A 24713-nucleotide genomic window follows, 5' to 3' on the forward strand; every position below is an offset into this window, starting at 1 on the left:
ACCAACCTTTGCATACATCTCATCATCCTCCACCATTTCCACCACCTGCAAACAAACCCCACCACCAGAGATATATTTCCCTCCCCACCCCTATCTGCTTCCATAAAGACTGGTCCCTCCGCGAGTACCTGGTCAAGTCCACACCCCCTAACAACCATGGTCCCCAGCTGACACCTTCCCCTGCCACCGCAGGAATTGCAAAGCCTGCGCTCACACCTCCCTTCTCACTTCCATCCAAAGACCCAAAAGAACCTTCCATATTCATCAAACTTTCACATGTCAGTCTCCTCTACGTTGGGGAAACTGGATGCTTTCTCGCAGAGCGCTTCAAAGAACATCTCCAGAACACCTGCACCAATCAACCTCACTGCCCCGTGGCTGAACATTTCAACTCCCCCTCCCACTCTGCCGAAGACATGCAGGTCCTGGGCCTTCTCCATCGCCACTCCCCTTACCACCCAAAGCCTGGAGGAAGAACGCATCATCTTCCGCCTCAGGACTGTTCATCCTCATAGCATCAATGTGGGACTTCATCAGTTCCCCCTCCCCCCCACCTTACCCCAGTTCCAACCTTCCACCTCAGCACCATCCTCAAGACCAGTCCCATCTGTCCATCTTCCTTCCCACCTATCCACTTCACCCTCCTCTCTAACCTATTACTTTCACCCCCCATCTCCATCCATCTATTGCACTCTCAGCTACCTTCCTCCAGCCCCACCCCCTCCCATTTATCTCTCCACACCTGAGTCTCCCAGCCTCATTCCTGGTGAAGGGCTTTTGCCCAAAACATCGATTTTTCTGCTCCTTGGATGCTGCCTGACCTGCTGTGCTTTTCCAGCACCACACTCTCAGGTCATGAACTTGGTGGACAAAATGGCATTATTTAATCATTAAATTGATTTAGAATATGTATTTTGTGTGGACAATGTGATGACTAGTTACAGAGAAAAGGTAATAAGTGTTGGAGCAATGATCAATGACCAATTGAGATTGAGGTGAATGTTCACTGACAGGTCAAGTATAAAGTTCAATGTAGGTTATGGCTTTCTCTTTCAGTTTCTCCTCCTCCTTGTTTTCATCTTCTTCTTCTTCTTCTTCTTCTTACTTTCTTCTACTCATTCTTCCAGGGTCTCTTTATTCTCCAAATCATTCCCTGAACTTAATACCAAAAGTCAAATCTTTAAGGTATCTGGGAGAAACTGAATTGTGCAGAGGCCTTTTTTGCATTGGAAAGTACTTCAATGTTTGTCACACTACTCATTACAGATTTTAAATCTTGGAATAAATATGGAAAGCATGTAGCCAGAAGTAATTAACTAGGAACTAGCCTACAAGCATTTGACAATCTGTACACAAAGCAACAGTTCTATTTCTGTTACTGCATGTTCACTGATGCAAAATGAAGACAAGATATCAGCTGAATAATGGAATTCAATTATGGTAGCTCTGACTTCAAATCAACATGACATCAAGATTTTCTATCTGTGCATGATTTTGTGGGTGACATTAACCACTTTCCAAAATAATGTTTGTCACTTTTCATGTTAGAAGTGTATGTACACACCATAAACACAATGCTTAGAACTCAATCGGCACTTACAGCATAAAGTAATGAGTTTTTTTTTCAGGTTGGCGGCCTGTGACCAGTGGAGTTGGGCTCAGTGCTGGGCAGCAAGATATATTTATGACTTGGAAGGAAGTAGGTCTGCTGTCGCCACATTTGCCGTTGACACATGTGACAATGCAGTCACTTTAAAAATGTAATTTTGTCTGGTTTTTTTGAAGAGGTGGTAAAGACAGAGGTGAAGAACTGGCTGCTGAAAATGGCTTAATTAAACAACTTAGGAGGCCTTTAGGTTTTTTTTTGAAAGTTGGAACAATGGCAGCAGCTTGAATGACAGTGGCCAGCTCTCACAGACCAAGCCTTCTAGTTTTTTTTAGCTAAGGAGTCAGAAGTTGTTTGGGGCTCAGAAGAGTTAGAAGCTTCAATGAATGATTCTTGGCTGCTACTTCCTCTGAAATGTCTCTTGATGCTTTTTTTTCCTCCTAGAGTGGAGAACTGCGTATAAGAATCTGTATCTGAATTTGCTTTTTTGTTAAGGGGATGTTTATGGGATGTTACTATATTGGAATGGTTAATTAGTAATGGGTACAATATCTATTATTTGGTTAAGTTTTCCTCTTTCTCTTGTTTGTATTTTAACCATAGTGTTTAAATAAATTGTATTTTGCTTAATGTCGAGTAGTTTGATCTGTTGCATCTCATCTGGACCATGTACTTCACATATCCCTTTAAAATAAGAAAAAGTTAGGCTCTGGGCCACCTTCTTAAAATATCTTGAGGGGGTTTGGTCTGGTCCACAACACACAAAAGTAGGTGGAAAGGCAGGTTGTGAGAAGAATACAAACATTGGTCAGTGTATTAAGTACAGGAGTTGTCCTGTTGTGGCTGTACAGGACATTGGTTAGGCCACTTTTGAAATATTGCATGCAATTCTGGTCTTCCTATCGGAAAGATTTTGTGAAACTTGAAAGGATTCAGAAAAAACTTATAAGGATGTTCCTAGTGTTGGAGGATTTGATTTATGTGGACAGGCTAAACAGGCTGGGGCTGTTTTCCCTGGAGCATCGGAGGCTAAGGGGGTGACCTTCCAGAGGTTTACAAAATTATGGGGCGCATGGATCGGATAAATAGACAAAATCTTTTCCATGGAGTCGAGGAATCCAGAACTAGAGGGCATAGGTTTAGGGTGAGAGGGAAAGATATAAAAGAGACCTAAGGGACAGCTTTTTCACACAGAGGGTGGTACGTGTATGAAATAAGCTGCCAGAAGAAGTGGTGGAGGCTGGTACAATTGCAACATTTAAAGAGGCATTTGGATGGGTGTATGAATAGAAAGGGTTTGGAGGGATATGGGCCGGGTCCTGGCAGGTAAGACTAGATTGAGTTGGGATATCTGGTCGGCATGGACAGGTTGGGCATAAGGGTCTGTTTCTATGCTGTACATCTCTATGATTCTATGACTATCTTACTGAGAGTTATTGATATATTAACTGTATGAGTAAGAAGTTGGCAAATAACATGTAATGTGGGAAAATGTGAAGTCAATGTGAACAAAAGAACACAAAAGAGAAACTGCAAAAAGCTGCAACACAAAGGGATTTTGGAGTATTGTGATGAAACACAGAAAGCTAGCACATAGGTACAGCAGGTAATCAGGAAGACTAATGGAATATTGGTCCTAATTTCAGGGGGTGGGTGGGAGGATGTTGTGGGGAGGGGAGAGAGGTTGAAGTCGGAAAGTCTTACCACAACTGTACAAGGTGCTGCTAAGACCACATCTGGAGTATTGTGAGCAGTTTTGGTCCCCTTATTTACAACTAGATCTTTGCCTACTTACTTAATCTGTCTATATTTTTTTGAAGCCTCTTTCCAACTCTTCACAAATTACTTGCTTACCTTTATTTATTTCATAAGCATATTTAGCAACAATACTATTAAGTACATCATCCTGAACATTTATATAAAGCATAAAATTTTGAGGGTCCATCAAAGATCCCCGTGGCACACCACTTATTACATCTTACCAATCAGAAAACCTCATTTATCCCTATGCTGCTTCCGTTAGCTGGCCCAAGTACTATTCAAAATGTTATCCCTGAACATGAGCTTTTATTTTAATGTTTGATAAGGCATCTTACTAAATGCCTTCTGGAAATTACTGTAGCCCTTTCTACCTATAGAGAAAATATTTGCTCCATAAAAGCCAGTGTTTCACAGTGCAGACTACCTAACGAGAGTGCAAACTTTTACAATGACTGAGAGATGAGACTGAATTGTTAGTTTTCTTAAAGGCAGTACCGGACCAGGAGCACAAGTGATGCTGCAAGACTACTTCACATTCTACATCAATCCTCCCTTCACAAGCCTTCGTATTTTTGAATTTTCTACTGACAGTGAAATCACCTGAATTCCAACCCTAATTCGCCAGAGTTGAAGAGCAGAGTTAAAAATTGCTTAGTTAACAAGAATTGCTGAAGCATGATTTAGCTTATGGAAAATATGTGACACATCTGTTGGGATCCCAATACAAATCCTTTCAAATTCTTCTGTGCTCCCTCTAATATTAGAGTGAAACTATACTAAATTATTAACTCTATCTGTGCCATATTGTTTAACACAAAAAGCTATACTTTTCTCTGAGACTAATGTGAATTTCTGAAGGATAGATTTACTATTTTGGCTGGTCAAAGTATTCTGTTTTGGAATTTGACAACTGATTAGAGTCATAGAGATGTACACATGGAAACAGACCCTTTGGTCCAACTCGTCCATGCTGACCAGATATCCTAACCTAATCTAGTCCCATTTGCCAGCACTTGGCCCATATCCCCCTAAACCCTTACGATTCATCTACCCATCCAGATGCCTTTTAAATGCTGCAGTTGTACCAATTTCCACCACTTGCTCTGGCACCTCATTCCATACACGCACCATCTTCTGCGTGTCCTAAACCTATGCCTCCAATTCTGGACTCCCCCACCCCAGGGAAGAGATTTTGTCTATTTATCCTATCTATGCCCCTCATGATTTTATAAATTTCGATAAGGTCACCCCCTCAGCCTCTGCCTCTCCAGGGAAAACAGCTCCAGCCTATTCAGCCTCTCCCTATAGCTCAAATCCTCCAATCCTGGCAACCTCCTTATAAATATTTTCTGATTAAAGGAACGATTTCCTCAATTTGGCTTAGTAATTGAGATTCTATTTTTGGGCTGATAGGCGTTATGGCAGTTTATTTAACTGTCTTCCCTGTTGTTATTAGACTCTCTAATTTCAAATAATGTTGATCTTGCTTTGTGCACTCCTGTGCAGCTGTAACCTTGTATGCCTCCTTCTGTCTAAGCACCTTATGATCTGTATGCCCTTGTTTGCCATGATCTGCCTGTACTGCTCACAAAACAAAACTTTTCACTGTACTTAGGTACATGTGACAACAATAAATCAAATGAAAACAAAAACTTTGAATTGGTGTTTACACACATTTATTTCTGATTTTGCAGCATTTTCTGGAATACTGATCTCTTAACTTTTCATCAGTGATAAATTAATCACCTATGAGCAAAGGGCAATTATAACCACAGTAAACATTTCTCAAGTTGGATATTAGGTGCTTAACACTTGAAAGTGACTTTATTATAATACTGCTGGCAAGATGATACACTTTTACTTGATCAAACAGTTTAAAGCCAGCTTACTAAGTGGGAAATGGACCTGATGGTACAGGAGGCCAGAATGTACCAGGGTGATTCCATTGGCCTAATCCACCAAGAAGGGAGGCCTGGAAGGAAACCAACAGCAGCTGAACAGTTACATGGCAAATATAAGAACCAGACATGATCTGTAAATAGTCAAGTAATGTTAAAGGAAACCACTGAAAAGAAAGTATTCTGTAACTAAACCCAACAGGAACTAATCGGGAAAAGTTACTAATAAGGGAGCTAACAACAGCAAAATGAAATCTAAGTGTTGCTGCAGATACCAGAGGTTTTTATTTCAAAGAATGCTTATCCAAATAAAAGAGATATAAAAGATTAATTTAAATATTGATCTTGTTTAAATATGTATGCTATTCAATGTGTTTAATAGTAGCTTCTGAATGAGACATATTACTATTGTTATGCAAGAGATTTATTCTAGACTTAAGTGCATGCTTCTAATTATAAATGGATGTAGAATTTATAAATCCTATTTCAAAACATTTAGAATGTGATAAAACACACCATACCATATTCAGAATAGCATATGTATTCATGCATTACTGCATGGAATACAACAACTGAAAGTACGATGTTTGCGCAAAATGCTGCATACTTTAAAACCATGTCATTGCCATGTGAGCCCCAGTCTTACACATAAGGGACAATCTTCTGGGCCTGCCTAGAGCAGAGAGTAAGACAGGAGGGGTAGAATTAATTGCATGGAAGGCCAAAATCCAGGCTCCCAAGAGCCAGTTAAAGTTTTAGTATTAACTTAAAAGAGTTTCAGGCTGGTCGACCTTCCTGTTCGTGATGATCAGGAAACTCTTTTGCATTCATCAGCATTAAAACCCCAGCCACTGTTATTCTGTTCACAGTCACAATCTTGTTAATAACAAGCAAAAATAAATCTTCTGAGATCTAGCTGCTTATATGAGGCATTCACATAGTGAGGTCTGCTTCATCCCCGACACCCCAGTGTGTACACACTTCTTCACGCTTATTACCGAGACTTCTTCATTGATAGGACATGATTCACAGAGCGGTTATTGCCAGGGTGTTGTTGCCTGTTGTAGATTTACCATCTGAGGGAGACAGGAAGCTGGCTTCTTGGCAGGACATTGCCCAGTCAAGAGGACTGCAATTTAAACTTCAACGGTACAACTCAATATGGAAAGTTTAGTGGTTTTGCGTATGGAATGGAACTAAAGAGTATGGTCCTTTGGATAAACAGAGATTCACTAGGAATAGATTTAGGCAAATTGGAAGCTGAAGGGGCAATCACAGTTATGGGGTAAAAGAGGGGCAAAAGGAGTGGGAATTGCATGTTAATGCAAGGGAAACGAAAGTTCTCATGCAGTGGACTTTTATGGGAAGGGGAGGATAAGTGACACTGAGGGAGGAATTGATGATGCTGTGGAAGAAACCAGGGCAGTAGTGAGATGCAGCAGTCAGACCGATGAAAACTTCATACCTCCTCAGTTGCAGTGATGTCACAGAAGAGCAGGGATGTACAGCAGCAGGAGTGTAGCCAGGAATGACAGAGTTTTTGGGAACAGGGTGGTGGTAATGGAGGGGAAACAGAGCTAGGGGTACCAGGAGAGATGGAGAAATGAGGTTTACGAAAATAGGCTGAATGGCCTCTGAGGTGCTGAAGGTCTGAGAAAGGAACAATGAATAGATCCAACCATTACTTCACAAGGACTGCCACTAGGCCTCCCTACCCACCTCACTAATGAATCCATACTGCCGCCTATGAGAAAAGGTAAGAATGTGTTTTAAAATCCAGTCAGCAGCATACTGATCACAAAATCTAGTCCAGAATAAGCACACCCATGTGAGCATCCCCTTTCTATATGGTTACACCAGACCAGCTGCAATGGATCGGCTACATTGGTCACATGGCCGATACAAGACTGTCTAAACAAGTGGTCTCCTCTGAGCTCAGCATTGGTAAGTGGTCACTAGGTAGGTACATGGCATACTACAAGGCAACACTGAAAGCGTCCTTAAAAAAAATGAAACGTTCCCACTGACATGGGAATTATTTACTCTTAAATGCATAAATTGGAAAAGAAGCATCATGAAGGCACTAACCACTTTGAATGTTAGAGAGCAGGATTTGGAAGTCAAGAGCAAGCAACAGAAAGGGTGTGTGGAATCCAGACATACCCGCTTCATCAAACGCCACCCACCTGTCTTGTGGCAGAGTCTGCAGCTCCAGGATTCGAATATTCAGCCATCATTGAACTCAACCCCTGGAGTGTAAGCAAGTCATTCTCAAACCTGAGGGACTGCTAAAGAAGTAGTAGAAGCACCAGGACCCCCTGACTGAGGGGATTCTCCTCTGATTTGATTGAAGATGACTCACCTTAGACTTTGAGACATGGCTATTTGCTTGAAGCACATGCAGTGTGTTTGTTGCTTGCACTGTTTCATGGTGCAGGTGTGAAATTGACATATCAAGACAGAGATACTAAGTTCATTTTGGCTGAGGGGACAAAGTGCTAAAATGCAAGGCAAGGCAGGGATGCAGAGCATTCAGCTGAGCACCTTGTGAGTGAACACAAAGAAAGCACAAAGAAAGCAAGGGAGCAATCCTGAGAATCAACAAGCTAAAAAGTGTGAGCTGGGTGCCTGTCCCTGCATGCGAAGTATTCTGGCAGGAGCATTTAAATTAAAAGGTGTCAGTGCACTCCAAAGTACATCATTGCAGTGCAGACTTATACTGCAAGTGGATCAGAGATATGGCATGATGTTGTGGAGATGCTTTGTGGGGTGTTTGTAGCCATTGCCCTTGGGCATACCCTGAGATATTGGTGTCTGGTGTCGAGAACAGAAGTCTGAAGTAGGAAGCAATGAGCGAGGATCACTAAGTAACCACTCTGACTTTTGTGTCAGGAATTCTCGGCATCTAATTTCTCTCCAGTAGTAGTAAAATGGGAACCTGCATATTAATGAGTCTTGATTAAGTAGAAATTAAGGTGCCCTTGGGTCCTAGTCTCCTACTGATGGAAACATCTTCTCAATGTCCACTCTGTTCAGGCCATTCAGTATTCTGTAACTTTCAGTTAGATCACCCCTTATCCTTCTAAACTCCATCAAGTATAATCCCAGAATCTTCAAACACTCCTCACATGTTAAGCCTCTCATTCCTAGGATCATTCTCGTGAACCTCCCCTTGACCCGCTCAAGGCCCAATATGTCCTTCATGAGGTATGGGGCCCAAATTTGCTCACAATGCTCAAAACGTGGTCTGATCAGAGCTTTATAAAGCATCAGAAGTACATCCCTGCTTTTATTTTCAAGTCATCTCAAAATAAATGCTAACATTGTATTTGCTTTCCTAACTACTGACTCAACCTGCAAGTTTACCTTAAGAGAAACCTGGACTAGAACTCCCGCGTCCCTTTGCACTTCAGATTTCTGAATTTTCTCCCCATTTAGAAAACAGTACATGCCTCTAACCTTCCTATCAAAGAGCATGACCTCAAACTTTCCCACATTGTAATCAATCTGCCACTTTTTTGCCTACTCTTCTAACCTGTTTACATCTTTCTGCAGCTTCCTCACCTTCTCAATACTATCTGTCCCTCTACCTATCATCTGCAAACTTAGCTAGAATGCTATCAGTTCCTTCATCCAGATCATTAATACATAAAGTGAAAAGTTGTGGTCTCAACACTGAGCCTTGTGGAACACCACTAGTCACTGGCTTCCATCCTGAGAAGGACTCTTTTTATCTGTACTCTATGCCTTCTGCCAGACAGTCAATCTTCTATCCATGCTAATACCTTGCCTCCAACACCATGGGCCCTTATCTTACTCAGCAGCCTTCTGGAAGACCAGTTAGATAGCATCCAATGGCTCTGTTTGGTCTAAACTGCTCATTACCTCCTAAAAGAATTCTAACAGATTTGTCAGACATGACCTCCCCTTGATGAAACCATTTTCCCCTATTTTACCATGTAGAAATCTCATCGTTCACAATGGCCTCCAAAATTCTTCCAACGACAGAGGACAGCCTAATCAGCCTATAATTTCTCATCTTTTGTCTTACTCCCTTCCAGTTCTGTGGGAGTCTCCCTGATTCCAGTGATTTCTGAAAGATCACCACTAAAGCCTTCACTATCTCTTCAGCTACCTCCTTCAGAACTGTGGGGTGTAGTCTGTCTGATCCAGGTGATTTATCCACTTTCAGATTTTCCAGCACCTTCTCCTTGGTGATGGCCACCATACACAAGTCTGAACCCACCCACCCAACCTCCCCCTCCCTTGCCCTGACTCTGTTGAATTTTTGGGATATTATTCATGTCTTCCACTATGAAGACTGACTGACGCAAAGTACTCTTCAGTTCCTCAGCCATTTCTTTGTTGCCCATTACTACTTCTCCAGCTTCATTTTCCAGCAGCTCAATGTCCACTTTGTCTCTCTTTTTCCCTTTATATATCTCAAGAAACTCTTGCATTTTTTTCATATTACTGGCTAGCTTACCCTCATATTTAATCTTCTCCCTCCTTATTTCTTTTCTCGTTGTCCTCTGTTAGTCTTAGTTGGCTTCCAATTCTGTTGGAAAATATGACATGCTGCTCCTGATTTTGAGAAAGACTGTTTAGTAAAGTTAGATTATATGGGATTCAGTGGAGCTTGTCAACTAGATACAAACTTGGATTGACTTTACATAGAACATAGAACATTACAGCATAGTACAGGCCCTTCAGCCCTTGATGTTGCGCCGACCTGTGAAAGTACTCTGATGCCCATCTAACCTACACCATTCCATTATTATCCATTTGTGTGTCCAATGCCAATTTAAATGTCCTTAACGTTGGCAAGTCTACTACTGTTGCAGGCAGGCCACTCCACGCCCATACTACTCTCTGAGTAAAGGAACTACCCCTGGTATCTGTCCTAAATTTGTCTCCCATCAATTTAAAGCAATGGCGCCTTCTGTTAACCTTCACCATTCGAGGAAAAAGGCACTCACTGTCCACCCTATCTAACCCTCTGACTATCTTATACGTCTTGAATAAATCCCTTTCAACCTTTTTCTCTCCATTAAACCGGCCTTTAGGAGACCAAGGGTGGTGGTGAAAGGTTGTTTTTCTGACTGGAGGCCAGTGACCAGTGATATTACACAGGATCATTGGATCATTGCTGGGTCCACTATTGTTTGTCATAAATGATTTCAATGAAAATTTAGGAAGAATGGTTAAAAAGTTTGCAGATGACACCAAAATTGGTGGTGTAGTCGACAGTCAAGAAGGTTATCTAACATTACAAAGGGAATTTAGTCAATTGGGCCAATGGGCTGAGGAATGGCAGATGGAATTTAATTTGGATAAATGCAAGGAATTACATTTTGGTAAAGTGAAGAAGGCAAGACACACAGTCAATGGTAGGGCCCTAGGTAGTACTGTAGAACAGAGAATTGAATTGAATTGAATTAGCTCTATTGTAACATGAACTCAAATAATAAGAGTGAAAAGTTTACAAGTCACCATTTAGAGCGCCATCTTAGATGCAGAGTACCGAGGTTCAATCCTTAGTTATGGAATAGAGAAATGAAGAAAAAATGTTACGTTACAACTATACACAGTATAAACATAGGGTAGAAAAACAAGAAGCAAAATTAAAAAAAAATTTACTGCCTCTCTGAGGGCTCTCTGCAGTACACCAGTGTGGGGGCCTCCATATGGTCTGACCACTGCCTGCGGCTAATCTCTGCACTGGGCCACTGCCCAGAGTCCAGGTTCATAGGTTCATAGTTCTTTGAAAGTATCACAGGTAGAAAGGGTGATTAAGAAGGCATTTAGCATGCTTGCCTTTGTTGCTCAGACTTCATGTCGAGGTTGTATAGGACGTTGGTGAGACCACTTTTGGCGTACAGTGTACAGTTCTGGTCACCATGCTATAGGAACAGTATTATTAAATTGGAGAAGGTTCAGAAGAGATTTACCAAGATGGTGTCTGGACTAGAGGATTTGATTTATGCGGAGATGTTTTTTATGCTGGGACTTTTTTCACTGGACCGTAAGAGATTAAGGGATGCCCTTATAGAGGTTTATAAAGTCATAAGGACATAGATAAGATGAACACAAAAGGGTGTTTTCCCTCAGATGAATGAGTTCAAAACTAAGGGGCATATTTTTAAGATGAGATGAGAAAGATTTAAAAGGAACCTGAGGGGCAAAGTTTTAGAGTCATAGCGTCATAGAGATGGACAGCGTGGAAACAGACCCTTCGGTCCAACCCGTCCATGCCGACCAGGTATTCCAACCCAATCTAGTCCCACCTGCCAGCACCCGTCCCATATCCCTCCAAACCCTTCCTATTCATATACCCATCCAAATGCCTTTTAAATGTTGCAATTGTAACAGCCTCCACCACTTCCTCTGGCAGCTCATTCCATACACGTACCACCCTCTATGTGAAAAAGTTGCCCCTTAGGTCTCTTTTATATCTTTCCCCTCTCATACTAAACCTATGGCCTCTAGTTCTGGACTCCCCCACCCCAGGGAAAAGACCTTGTCTATTTATCCTATCCATGCCCCTCATGATTTTGTAAACCTCTATAAGGTCACTCCCCAACCTCCGACGCTCTAGCGAAAACAGCCCCAGACTGTTCAGCCTCTCCCTATAGCTCAAATCCTCCAACCCTGACAACATTCTTATAAATCTTTTCTGAACTCTTCCAAGTTCCACAACATCTTTCCAATAAGAAGGAGACCAGAGTTGCACTCAATATTCCAAAAGTGGCCTAACCAATGACCTGTACAGCCGCAACATGACCTCCCAATTCCTGTACTCAATACTCTGACCAATAAAAGAAAGCATACCAAATGCTTTCTTCACTATCCTATCCTATCTATCTGTGACTCCACTTCAAGGAGCTATGAACCTGCATTCCAAGGTATCTTTGTTCAGCAACACTCCGTAGGACCTTACCATTAAGTATATAAGTCCTGCTAAGATTTCCTTTTCCAAAATGCAGCACCTCGCATTTATCTGAATTAAGCTCCATCTACCACTTCTCAGCCAGTTGGCTAATCTGGTCAAGATCCTCTTGTAATCTGAGGTAACCTTCTTTGCTGTCCACTTGTATGTGGTCTTCTCCTATTTTTTGTTTTCACACAGTGTGGTTCATATATGCTCTAGGAAGTCATAGATCCAGGTACAGTTAGAACATTCAAAAGACATTTGGACAGGTACATAAATAGGAAAGGTTTAGAGGGATATAGGCCAAACGCAGGAAGGTGGGACTGCTTTAGTTTGGGAAAAGTGGTCGGCATGGACTAATTCAACCGAAGGGTATGTTTCCGTGCTGTGTGACTCCATGTCTTTATGAAGGCCTCACCTGAATTCTCACGCGGTTCTCCCACATTTCTTGGCCACTTCATTCAGGTCCTGTAAAGATTCCACCCACTGATTCTATTCAATCACCACCTAAGTGTCCAAGTGTTGATGTTTTGAATAATTAACACATTTTTAGTTTTAAAATATTACAATTCAAAAAATAGTTTTATAACAATGGTCGTAACATAAGATGGTTAGCATTGCAGAGGTTTGGTTCCTTTTCAGTGACTTTAGCAAAAGAGATTTTAGTTAGGACACATGTAGCTCATTTAGTTGCTTTGGGGCGTTACATTGTCATTGTATCCATTTCAACTGAACAATACTGTTTTAATTTGAATTCTAATAAATCCTTCAGTCGCTAAGGGAGATTTTATTCTGGCAAGATTTTATCTATGAAGCCAGCTCGTACAACTTTTGCTTTGGGTCTTGGGAAGTAGAAATGTTGATGGTTACTTTTGACAAGCCTTTAAATAAATGGATATTATGGTAACAAAATACCAGTAATTATATTGCGCCATATTGGATTGCAGGAGTAAAGCAAATAACTTTATTGCTTTTCTTTGATGGTAATCTTTAGAAGGTGATTTATGGTTAATTAAAGGAAACAACTCCCTTTAAAGCCAAAGATCAGACAGCCCAGGTTTGAATAAGAGCAAACAGCAATGACATACTTGATGGCTTTGTACTTAATCATAATTATTGGTACCAAACGTTCTTTGACTGAAAAAGACATTTTTTGAAAAAGCAGGAAAAGGGATATAGATAATATAAGTAGGGCTTGTAATCTTATATGGGAAGTCTTGGGACCCAGTTGGAAGTGTCCCTGCCTCTGAGAGAGCCGTTCTGTGTTCAACTTCCAATCTAGGACTAGATGGCTGAGGAAGGTATTTCCTAATGTGGTCAAACAGATTGAATATCAACTTGTAAATCCTTCCAATACGCCAATGACAGTCAGAATTCTTGTGATGGTGTATGTTTGCAAACAATATTTTAAAAGTGATACATTTACATACAAACAATTATTAGTCATAGAGTTATAGTCATATATGATAGAGATCATACAACCTGGGGAGTATGATATCCCAACTTTTTTAAGCTGTGTTTTAGGATTGTTATGTAGGCTTGCATTGTTAATATAATATTGTACAATACAGTGGGGGTGTGGCATAGAAACAGGCCATTCAGCCCAACTTCTCTAGTGATGAAAAGATCTTCATACTTCATAACTTACTGTTATACAAGACACAATATATATTTTTACATAGCTACTCTAGTCAGATGTCCAACGAAACCCTAAGCAAAAGTTTCTATGAGCCACATAATTGTACCTTAAAATCTATGATATTCATGGTTGAAAGTAGTTTTTTTAACGACAGGATATGTTACACATTATTTTTCTCACCAATTCTGAAGAATTCAGTTATTTCAGACATCTTGCCTGACCTAAGACTTTCAAATAGCAGCCATTGCAAAGATTTTAGTAAATAAATTAATGGTGAATTTATTGTCCTGATAAGTATGCTTTTATTTTGTCTGTGCCAAGGCAATAAAGAAAACAGTAAACTGCAATTTTCTGTTACCCATAGTCAATCAAGTAAGATTAATGGTTTATTACAACCATTGCAACCATTGCAAATTGGATTACAGTGATGTTTTGTTTCTTTTTTTATAAGAGAAAATTGTTCATAGTTAAAGATAACTTGCATTTAATTGTACCTTTTATGACCTCAGGTCTTACTGAAATGCTTCACAGCCAATAAATTATTGTTGAATTCTAATCTTCTACCACTAGTGTCAACTACCTCATCTACAAACTTAGTCACCTCATCACAAAGTTCAATCAGATTTGTTTGGCATGATCTACCTCTGACAAAGCCATGCTGACTATCCCTGATTAAATCTTCAAACCACCTTGAAGAACTCCTGCAGAGATGTTCTGGCATTGAGATGCCTGACAGACAATAATCATCTATATTCCTGGGTCCATATTCTTTGGTATTAATAAGAATAAGAAGTTATCTCAACGAAAAATGTAAAACAATAGGGTACATACTAAGATCTGATCCCCCTCATTGAAGGGTCTAGAACGGGCTCTTCCAGCCTCCCACAGCAACTGGAATAGAACTCTTGTTTTGGCAGATTTAAAAGTGAACAAATCCCAGATCTGACTGAGTTCTATTCCAGCTGCTGTGGGAGATGAGGGAGGACATCAAGGGGACCTTGACTCAAATTTTTCGTTTCTCTCTTGCCACAGAGAAAGGTGCTAGAGAATTGGAGGGTGGTAAAACTAAACCAAGGAATTATAGGCCAGTGAGTCTCACATCAATGGGAGGGAAACTATTGGAGAAATTCTGAATGAGAGAATTAGTCCCCACTTAGAGAAGCAAGATTTGATCAGGGATAGTCAGCATGACTTTGTCAGAGGTAGATCATGCCAAACAAATCTGATTGAACTTTGTGATGAGGTGACTAAGTCTGTAGATGAGGTAGTTGATGTAGTTTATATGGGTTTCAGCAAGGTATTTGACAGGGTCTCACATAGGAGATGATAACCAAGTTAAAAAAACACATGGGATCCAGGGTAACTTCACAAGAGGATCAAAAATTGGCATAGTGTTAGAAGACAGACACTGGTCTTAGAAGACTGTTTGTGTGACTGTAGTTTGGTGTCCAGTAGCATACCACAGGGATCAGTGCTATGTCCCTCCTTGTTCATGATACATATAAATGATAAAGATGAGAATATGGTGGGGGTTGAAAAGTAAGCTTGTGGATGACACAACGATTGTTCAGCAATTTGACAGTGAGGAAGGTGGTCTTAAGTTACAGATCAGAGACTAGGGATACTACAGCAAATAACTCACCTCCTGGCACTGCAAGCCTATCCACCATCTATAACGCACAAGTCAGGAGTGTCTTGGACTACTCTCCACTTGCCTGCATGGGTGCAGCTCCAACAACACTCAAGAAGCTTGACACCATCCAGAACAAAGCAACGTGCTTGATTGGCACCATATCTACAAACAATCCCTCCACCACTGGCACTCAGTAACAGCAGTGTACACTATCTACAAGATGCACTGCAAAAATTCACCAAAGATCCTTAGACAGCACCTTCCAAACCCTTGACCACTTCCATTTAGAAGGACAAAGGCAACAGGTACTTGGGAACACCACTATCTGTTAGTTCCCCTTCAAACCACTCACCACCCTGACTTGGAAATATACCACCATTCCTTCACACTCATTGGGTCAAAATCCTGGAATTCCCTCCCTACCGGCATTGTGGGTCAACCCACAGCAAGTGGACTGCAGCGATTCAAGAAGGCAGCTCACCACCACCTTCTCAAGGGCAAATAGGGATGTGCTATCAATGCTGGCCAGCCAGCGATGCCCAAGTCCCACAAATGAATTAAAGAAAGGTGGATATGAATGGATTAGTCAGGTGGGTAGACTAGTTACAGGTGGACTGTAACCCTGAAAAATATGAGGTGACGCATTTTGGAAGAAGTAACAAGACAAGATAGTACTCAATGAACAACAGGACACCATGAAACTCAGGAGAACAGAGGGATCTTGAGTTGTTCGTCCATAAATCCCTGAAGGTGGTAGCTCAGGTTAATAGAATAGTTAAGAAGGCATAGAGAACACTTACCTTTATCAGTCAAGACATAATTATAAGAGCAAGAAGGTTATCTGGAGCTGTATGGTTAGACCACAGCTGGAGTTTTGTATGCAATTCTGATCTCCACAGTATAGAAATGACATGATTACACTGATGGGATGCAGAGGAGATTTACCAAGATATTGCCTGGGAGGGAGCACTTTTTTTATAAAGGGAGGTTGGGTGAGCTTAAGTTGTTTGATTTGAAGCAGATATTAGGGTGGGGGGGGAGGGGTCTGTGTGGAACCTCAGAGAGGTACATAAGATTACGAGGGGCCTCTTCTGAACTGTATGGTATGATTCTACAGGCTTGACATCATCCAGGACAAAGCAGCTTGCCAATTGGATACAAAATTGGCTTGATGGTAGGAGACAGAGGTTGGTAGTAGAGGGTTGTTTTGCAGACTGGAGGCCTGTGGCCAGAGGTGTTCCACAGGACGGTATGGGGTCCAATTTTATTTGTCATTTATATAAATAATTTGAATGAGAATATCGGAGATACGGTTACTAAGTTTGCAGATGACACTAAAATTGGTAGTATAGTGGACAGTGAAGAAGGTTGTCTAAGATTACAAAGGGATCTTGATCAATTGGGTCAATGGGCTAAGGAATTTAATTTGGATAAATGCAAGGTTTAGCATTTTGGTAAAAGAAACAAAGGCAGAACTTATACAATTAATGGTAGAGCCCTGGGTATGTTGTAGAATAGAGATACCTAGGAGTTCAAGTTCATAATTCTTTGAAATTGCATCATCGGTTGACAAGGTGGTCAAGAAAGCATTTAGCACACTTGCCTTCACTGCTTAGATCTTTGAGTATTGGTGTTGGGACATCATATTGAGATTTACAGGATGTTGGTGAGGCCTCTTCTGGAGTACTGTGTGCAGTTCTGATTGCCCTGCTATAGGAAGGATAACATACTATTAAATCAGAGAGGCTTCAGAAAAGATTTACCAGAATGTTGCTGGGAATGGAGGGTTTGAGTTATAAAAGTAGGCTGGATAGGCTGAGACTTATTTCATTGGAGGGTAGGAGGTTGAGGGGTGATCTTAAAGAGGTTTATAAAATCATGAGGGGCATAAATAAGGTGAATAGTAAAGGTATTTTGTCTAGTGTGGGGCAGTTCAAATCTAGAGGGCATTTTTTAAGGTAATAGGAGAAAGGAAATAAGGAGTGACTTTTTCACACAGCAGGTGGTTTGTACGTGGAGTAAACTTCTCGAGGCCATGGTGGGGACAGGTACAGTTACAACATTTAGAAAACATTTTGATAAGTACATAAAAAGGAAAGGTTTGGAGGGATTTGGGCCAAATGCAAGCAAGTGAGACTAGTTTAGTCTGGGAACATGGTCGGTGTGGACTAATTGGACCAAATGGTCTGTTTCCATGCTGTATGACTCCAAGACTCTATGACTCTACTTGATTGATGCTACAACCACAAACATTCATTCCCTCCACTAGTGACATTCAGTAGGAACAATGTGTACCATCCAAACAATACACAGCAGAAATTAAGGCTCCTTGGCTAGATCCTTCCAAACCCAGAACCATTACCATCTGGAAGGATAAGGGCAGCAAATACAAGGAACCACCACTGCCTCAAGTTCACTTCCAAGCCCATCATCAGTCTGATTTGTGAAAACACCACAGTCAAGCAACTCAGCCATTGTTCCATCTTGTGCTATGCTTTTACATTTTGATCTAACAGGGTCTCAAATTTTGGCAAAGACTTTCCACAAGGCCACTTGATTTACTGTGTCAAAGCATTCATTAGGTCATCAAAGGCACAGTAAAGTCTCTTCAGCTATTCACAGCCGTCTTCTTGTATTTGCTGAAGCAGTTATGTTGCAGATATCTCTGCCATTAATGAACCCACATTGATTTTATGGTAGGACATGTTCTATTGTGTGACTTACCAGTCTGTTAAATTGACCTTTGCCCAAATCTTACAAGCTACCAGAAGCAATAAGAATTCTCTGTTATTATCACGCACAGATTTTTGTCCTTTTCCTTTTTATAAGTGAACAATCATGCATATTTTGAGGAATGCGGTATGATGGCTTTGTCAGCTTCCACAGTAAGGATTTGCTGTTGAGATTTTCAGATTTGGGCCAATCTGGAAGCTCGTCTGCAACCCTGCTGCACTTTTCTGCTCTTGTAAATTTTTACATTTTCACCAAACCAATATTAATGTTTTCTTTGCTGTGTATCGTGGACATCATTGGCAGCTTCCCAATCACCACCTACCTGCATCCACTTATCACCATCTCATCTACCTTGCCCCTAGCCCCACCCCCCCTCCTTATTTCTCAGCCCCTTTCCACTCCCCAGTTCTGATGAAGGGTCCTGCCTTGACTGTCCTATTCCTCTGATACTGCTTGACCTGATATGCTTTTTCCAGCTGCACATTTTATCGACTATTTTATCGATTTCAGGATTAACCATCTCACTCCAACAAGATCACTTGAATTTTTCTTGGAGAGCAGCTATTCTTCAACTCTGTTCACAGCACTCTGCAGATACCAACTTCTGCATACTGTGCTTTCTTCGGGAACCAGTGTATGTAGACTTTCTTTTCTATGAGGCAATAAATTTCACCTTGATTCTCTGCAGAGTACCCAGATGTTCTCAAATCCCTGGTCATCATCTAAATATGGAGAACAGAACTGTGCACAGTATTCCAGGTGTGGACTTACAAATGCCCAATATAATGGTATACTCTAATGTACTCCAATCCTCATGCAATAAAGGCCAAGGTACCATTTGCTTAATTCTGGAGTGGAGGGTGTTTGGGGGCATAATTCTGCCAGAGAAGTGCATCAGTTTCGGAAGTATCAGGTTGACAGAAGTGGAAGGATCGTCAAGGTGTGTCAGGCAGCATTGGGTTATGGGAGTGTGGTGAGATTGGAGTGAAAATGGACTTGTTTGGGTAAATTTTTGCCAGATATCCAAGGATATGTAAGGGATGATGAGAAGTGCAGTTTGTGGGAAAAAGGTGGAAGGAGACCATTGATGAGCCAGGAGGTCCATTTGGTAGCTTTTCAATCCTCTAACCTTTCCTGCATAATTATTAAGCTTCAGTGATTTGGCCCTCTGAATTCTTCAACTTCAATGGACTCTTTTGGAGGGTTTCTGTGGCAGGGAATTGCTTTTCAGAACTTTTAATTTCCCAGACAATTCCCATTGAGTCAGCTGTGTCTGAGACTCCACATGGTCCCATGTGCAAATCAAGCCTACGCTACTCCAATGACCTTTGGGCCAGCGGAATATGTTTTGGGTGTGTAATAGTAAAGAATCCCACGTAGTTACTGATGTTGGTCAATCTGTTTTGCAACCTTTCATAATAAATAATTCTTTCTTCTGTCTGCTTATCACAAAAGTCACAGATTATTTAATAATAACTATGATATAATTAGATGGTAATTAACTTGTCAGAATGTGGACCATAATTACATGTATAGTTGTCACCAACCATTAAATTTGTTTACTTTAAATTATGGGATCACAAGAGACTTCACTGATATAAAAGTCAAATAAGTAATAACAAAATGTTATTAAAGCTTGGCAGATCAATATACTCATTTGGCATAATAAGTGAAAATTTATTTCACTGTCATCACCAAGTGTATAATATTCATGAATCAGAAAGAGTTATACTACAAGCCTGATTGAAATATATCTGCTTCACCAACATATTGGGTGGAATCTTCAACTCTCATGAGCGGGGATGGGGATGGGGGATTGTTCACCTCTTATACACTAGCCCCACAAAGGAAAGTAAAAAGGTCTTACAGAGAGCTTCTGTAACTTGCCAATTTTCTTGACACTGGCTTTCAGCTGGTGGGAAAGTTGCAGGCCAAAGTCAAGGCCCAATGACAGACATGGAGTCAGATTGGCACATGTTAATTATGACTCCACTAGCTTTACCAGCTAACCAAAACACCCCTGCCTGTCAGAAACAGTGGAATCCACAGAGTCTTCTGGCAGCAAACCTGAGGCAATTCCTGAGAGGAGGAAACATTAAAGTCCCTTCCTAAATTGTGGCAATGTGGGAAGTTGCCTTGCCTCTGAGGCAGGGACAAAGAGTCAATACAAATTAAATGGAACATTCCACTTTGCTAGCAAAGTTGAAATGTTAGTTTCATACAAATTCTGCCAAGGAAAAGGAAAATTTGATGAAGTGTAATACTGAATTGAAGTTAAAACGACTCAACTTTTTAAAAATGTTATTCACACCACAGTAATTCCAAATAAATTTTGAAATCACCCATTTTAGTAACTGAAGTTAGCAAACAGAAACGACTGCAAATGTTAATACATATGAACTTTTAAATTATAAACTTAGCAAAAAGCTTACATTTTATTCATTAAATGTAGTTGTGAAGAATCCTCAGACAAAGCAACAAAGAGTTTTAAATTGTGATAACTGACTGAATTCCCTTTCATTTTTGCCTCATTACAAAGTTAACAGAATAAATTTTGTGGGGTAGATTAGATGTGTTCAATTTATTTCAAGGTAATCTCAAAGTGATTGAGTTGATTGAAAAATAGCTATAAATTGAGTTAGAAAAAGGTAACCCCCAAGAAAATTTTACTTTAGCCATTACTTTCAACTGATTTCCAAGAAACTGTTTTATTATTAGTCAGTGTTATTGATCAGATGTTTTATGCAACAAGCAGCCACAGGAGATCAGGAATCTTAATTTCACTTTTAGATTTGCCTTTGGCTATGCCTGTATTGACAGCAGATAGTTTTGATCTTAGTTAGTAGCCTTCTTTGGTTTTGTGCTGCCTTTCAGTCCACTGGCACACGAGGTAGTGAATGCAACTCTTTAAGAAGATGATCATTGGAGGTCAGCACTTTTGAATGTCACACTCTCAGCAGAAGACACAGCTGTCAAAATCCCAACATTTTTGAAGTCCTTGTGGGATGACTGGTTCTGTTCAGTAATGACAGTTGCTTTGATTGTTACAGGCATCGGCTGCTTATTGCGAAATCCATTAACTATAAAATTGACTGAGTCAGATTGTGATAATACATGCTGCTTCCTGCAAACCCCATCATTTACTGTGTGTCAAAATCAGTAACAAATAGCAGTGAGATTATTCAGAGGATCTGTGCATAGTTACATCAGTCAGTAAAAACAAAGAACAGCTGTTAAACAGTCAAAACACCTCCTGACGGAAGACAGGGCAGCAGCTAAACAATATTTCATGTTCAAGTTTGCTAGCAGGAACAGACAAAAGCTCAGATTTTGCGATAGTAATGATGGCTAAGCTGACAGTTTTTGCTGGTATTACTTCTCTGAACCTGGCAGCAACTTCTGGTGTGTGTAAATATGAAACTAAGTGCAATAATCAAAAGGTTGCTGTCACTACATTCTATGTTTCTGACATTCTCAGACTAAACCCAATTGGAAATCACTAAACTGATGAGAACTTTCACTATTTACTGTTAACTTGACCATACAAAAGCCTTTCAAAATTTACACCTTGTTGAATGAGGTGCAATTTGGTTTTTCGATTATACCAAGTTCATAATTATTGTTAAAAAGCCTCAACAGTCTTAAAAGAGTAATTCAAAACACTTAAACTTCTCCATTATATTGAGAAATTCCACATATTTAAAAGTTTTATTTTTATACTTACATGCCAACCATTTCATTCTCTGAGTAGTTTGAACATCATGATTTGTGGTCAATGAATACTTTGATGTGATTGGCTGCATACTCTGATCACATCACTGTTGCTGGAAGCCTGAAGATCAATTTGACTTGGCATCAGATTCAAATTATGATTCTAGCTGATTTTGTTACTGGACAAATTAGATCCCAGACTGATAACTGCCTTGATAGGTTTTTATTTCAGTTTAAACAATATGGTCTTTCTCTGAAACACAAATACACAATCCGGCAGATTCATATTTAACTAAAAACAGAAGTTTATTGCACACAAAAAAAGAAAATAATATAGAATAAACCAGCCTATTTGTATAGAACACACACTTAAAGATTTTGAAACATAGTTTGCCTTAGCTATGGTTTCAATTTCCTGCTATAAGAATCTGGTAGCCCCTTGGTGATTTGTCAGATAATTGAGCCGAGACGTTTTCAGTTTCACATATCCTTCTTAGGTTTTAACCAAATACTTCTGGTCTGGAAATTTAAACTAAACTCTTAACATTAAGATTTTTAAAAGTTCTACACTATCTCCTCCCTTTCTTAAGAGCAACTGCTTTAAACCAAGCCCACTATATCAAACACAATTTTTATGGGCAATTTTCTTGACAGTCCATGAACAGCAGAAATGCTTTGTACTGACTACAAAGTCCAGATTTATATTTTTTAGAATTATTTTCTAATATGAGTGTGTATGTGTGTGTGTGGATATAGTACACATGGCAGTGTCATGAGTGGAGTGTTTTGAATGTAACCAATTCTGAAATTCACTAAATATAAAAAGTAATTGGTTTAAGAGTACTGGACATGGTCTCTCTCATGTAAAGTAACTACAATTTACTATGTATTAAACTGCATGCCAAATAGCATGGGGACTGTTGAGAATATGATATATAGATGATCTAAAATATTGTAGCCCTCTTCGAGTTTCAAAATAAAACTCTGGCATGTGCAATTCCTTCTTCATAGATAAACACCCATCAAGCACATCTCCGACTAGATTTGAATGTCAAACTGCAACACCAGCAAGGTTGACTGGGTTATCATAAAAAATAATTTAAAAAGTAACTGCTAGAATTCTGAAATAAAATCATAAAATACTGAAATACAGCAGGTTAATCAAAGTTAATGGAGAGAACATCTAGCTTTGAGCAAAACATTTCTGAGAACCAAAGCAATACATTACAAAGGGGGTGCAAAAAAAGTGGAAGAGATGCCATATAATGACTGTAATCTGTCATCTATTTACAAGAAAAATAGCAGACACATATGTGGCCAAAAGTATTCATACATCTGATGATGGAAAGAAGCATTCAAGACTTGGTTTTTATTTCTGAAATAGGTTACAGTTTCTTCCAAGGATATATCCTTTGGTGTTTTTATGCATTTTGGTTTGTATTTTTCCTTCCTCTATTTGAATGCATGTTCATTTTTACTTTCCTTTATTCTGGATGAAAGCTTACACCCCAATGTTAGTTTGTTTGTTCATGTCACAGTGTAGTTCCATCATTTTTGGCTTTTCACTATTTATATTGTATTAGACTTTACTGTTTATCCTACTGATAATAAAAGTATATCAAATCTAATTTTGAGAAGTTGGAAAAAATAGCATTGAATATTAGCCTGCATATTTCTGTCAGTGACATAATTGTAAAAAGCCTGGAGGGACTTCTGAAATGAACTCCTCTCTCTACTATTTTTATTAAAATCCTAAACTATTTAAAGCTAAGAGAATAAGGCTTCTAATACGTCATTTTGTGGCACAGTACTAACTTCCCTACTGAGGAGCCAGAAGCTACAGGTTCAAGTCCTGATCCAAGTCTTGATGGCCAAGGAAGGTGATGGAAAGAAATTGGAGCCTCCATCATGGTTATCCATAGCTCCAAGACTACAACATGCATATAGAATTGTCTGTTGTCACAGTAATTCAGACTCCTTGGGAGGCCATTTGGTTCACTACAGCAGATGGCTGGTTTGGATCAGATTGGTGCCAATAGCAAAATATTCAATTCCCATTCTGGCTGGGTTGGATTCATGGCATGCTTGCCTTTGTCAGACTTGCCTTTGGCCAGAAAACTCAAGAAGAAGGCAGCCTCAACTAAAATAGCAGATAGAGGAATTTCATCTAAATTTTGTTATGTCAGATGTATTCTACTACTGTAGCGTGTAGGATTTCATCTAAAGCAGGGTGACATTGGTACTTGAGTTTAACCAATCGAAACACAAAATATGACAGATGTTGAAAAGGTAAACTAAAAATAGAAAGTGCCAGAAATCCTCAGCAAGGCACCATCTGTGATGAGAGAAACAGTGCTGGTCAATGACTTTCAGGAGAAATGGAAAAAGGTCTAGATGTAACAGCCCTCAACTGTGTCCATCAATTCCTTAATTTGTGCATTCAACCTTACCATTCCATATCAGGTACATAGAAGGATTCCCCTTGTCCTGATCTCCAGTACAGGTCATCCTCCCCAATTTCTGCATAATGTCAATATGAAGAGCATCCTCCCCTCTTTGTATGATTCTGAATTCTTATGGGATTATTACATCCATGATATCCCACTCTACTACTCAATCACACCCAATACCCTATCCTGTTTCCTCAGCATCTTCGCATGCAAACACAGTGGATGTAAAATCTCCAAAATCATCTTCATGGTAAAACAGCAGTTAGAGTCTTGGAGGTCTACAGAAAACAAGTATTCAGCCCATCAAGTCTGCACCTGTCAAGAATAAGCAGATAACTACTCTAATCCCAT

The 24713-nt window shown here is 40.0% G+C and overlaps 1 protein-coding gene across 3 annotated transcripts in view; it reads left to right on the forward strand.

The window, feature by feature from the left end:
- Positions 1–24713, forward strand: part of cfap299 (cilia and flagella associated protein 299) — a 670526-nt gene that overhangs the window by 607038 nt on the left and 38775 nt on the right. The window contains exon 5 of one of the 3 annotated variants that reach the window (XM_072593567.1): positions 1629–2144. The exons of the other annotated variants lie outside the window; for them this stretch is intronic. Coding sequence (XP_072449668.1) covers positions 1629–1764 — 136 coding nt within the window. The 3' untranslated portion in view covers positions 1765–2144. Of the gene's footprint in view, positions 1–1628; positions 2145–24713 lie in introns of those variants that run through there. 3 annotated transcript variants of the gene reach the window in all.

The sequence above is a fragment of the Chiloscyllium punctatum genome, chromosome 1, assembly GCF_047496795.1.
Source record: "Chiloscyllium punctatum isolate Juve2018m chromosome 1, sChiPun1.3, whole genome shotgun sequence".
NCBI classification, from domain to species: domain Eukaryota; kingdom Metazoa; phylum Chordata; class Chondrichthyes; order Orectolobiformes; family Hemiscylliidae; genus Chiloscyllium; species Chiloscyllium punctatum.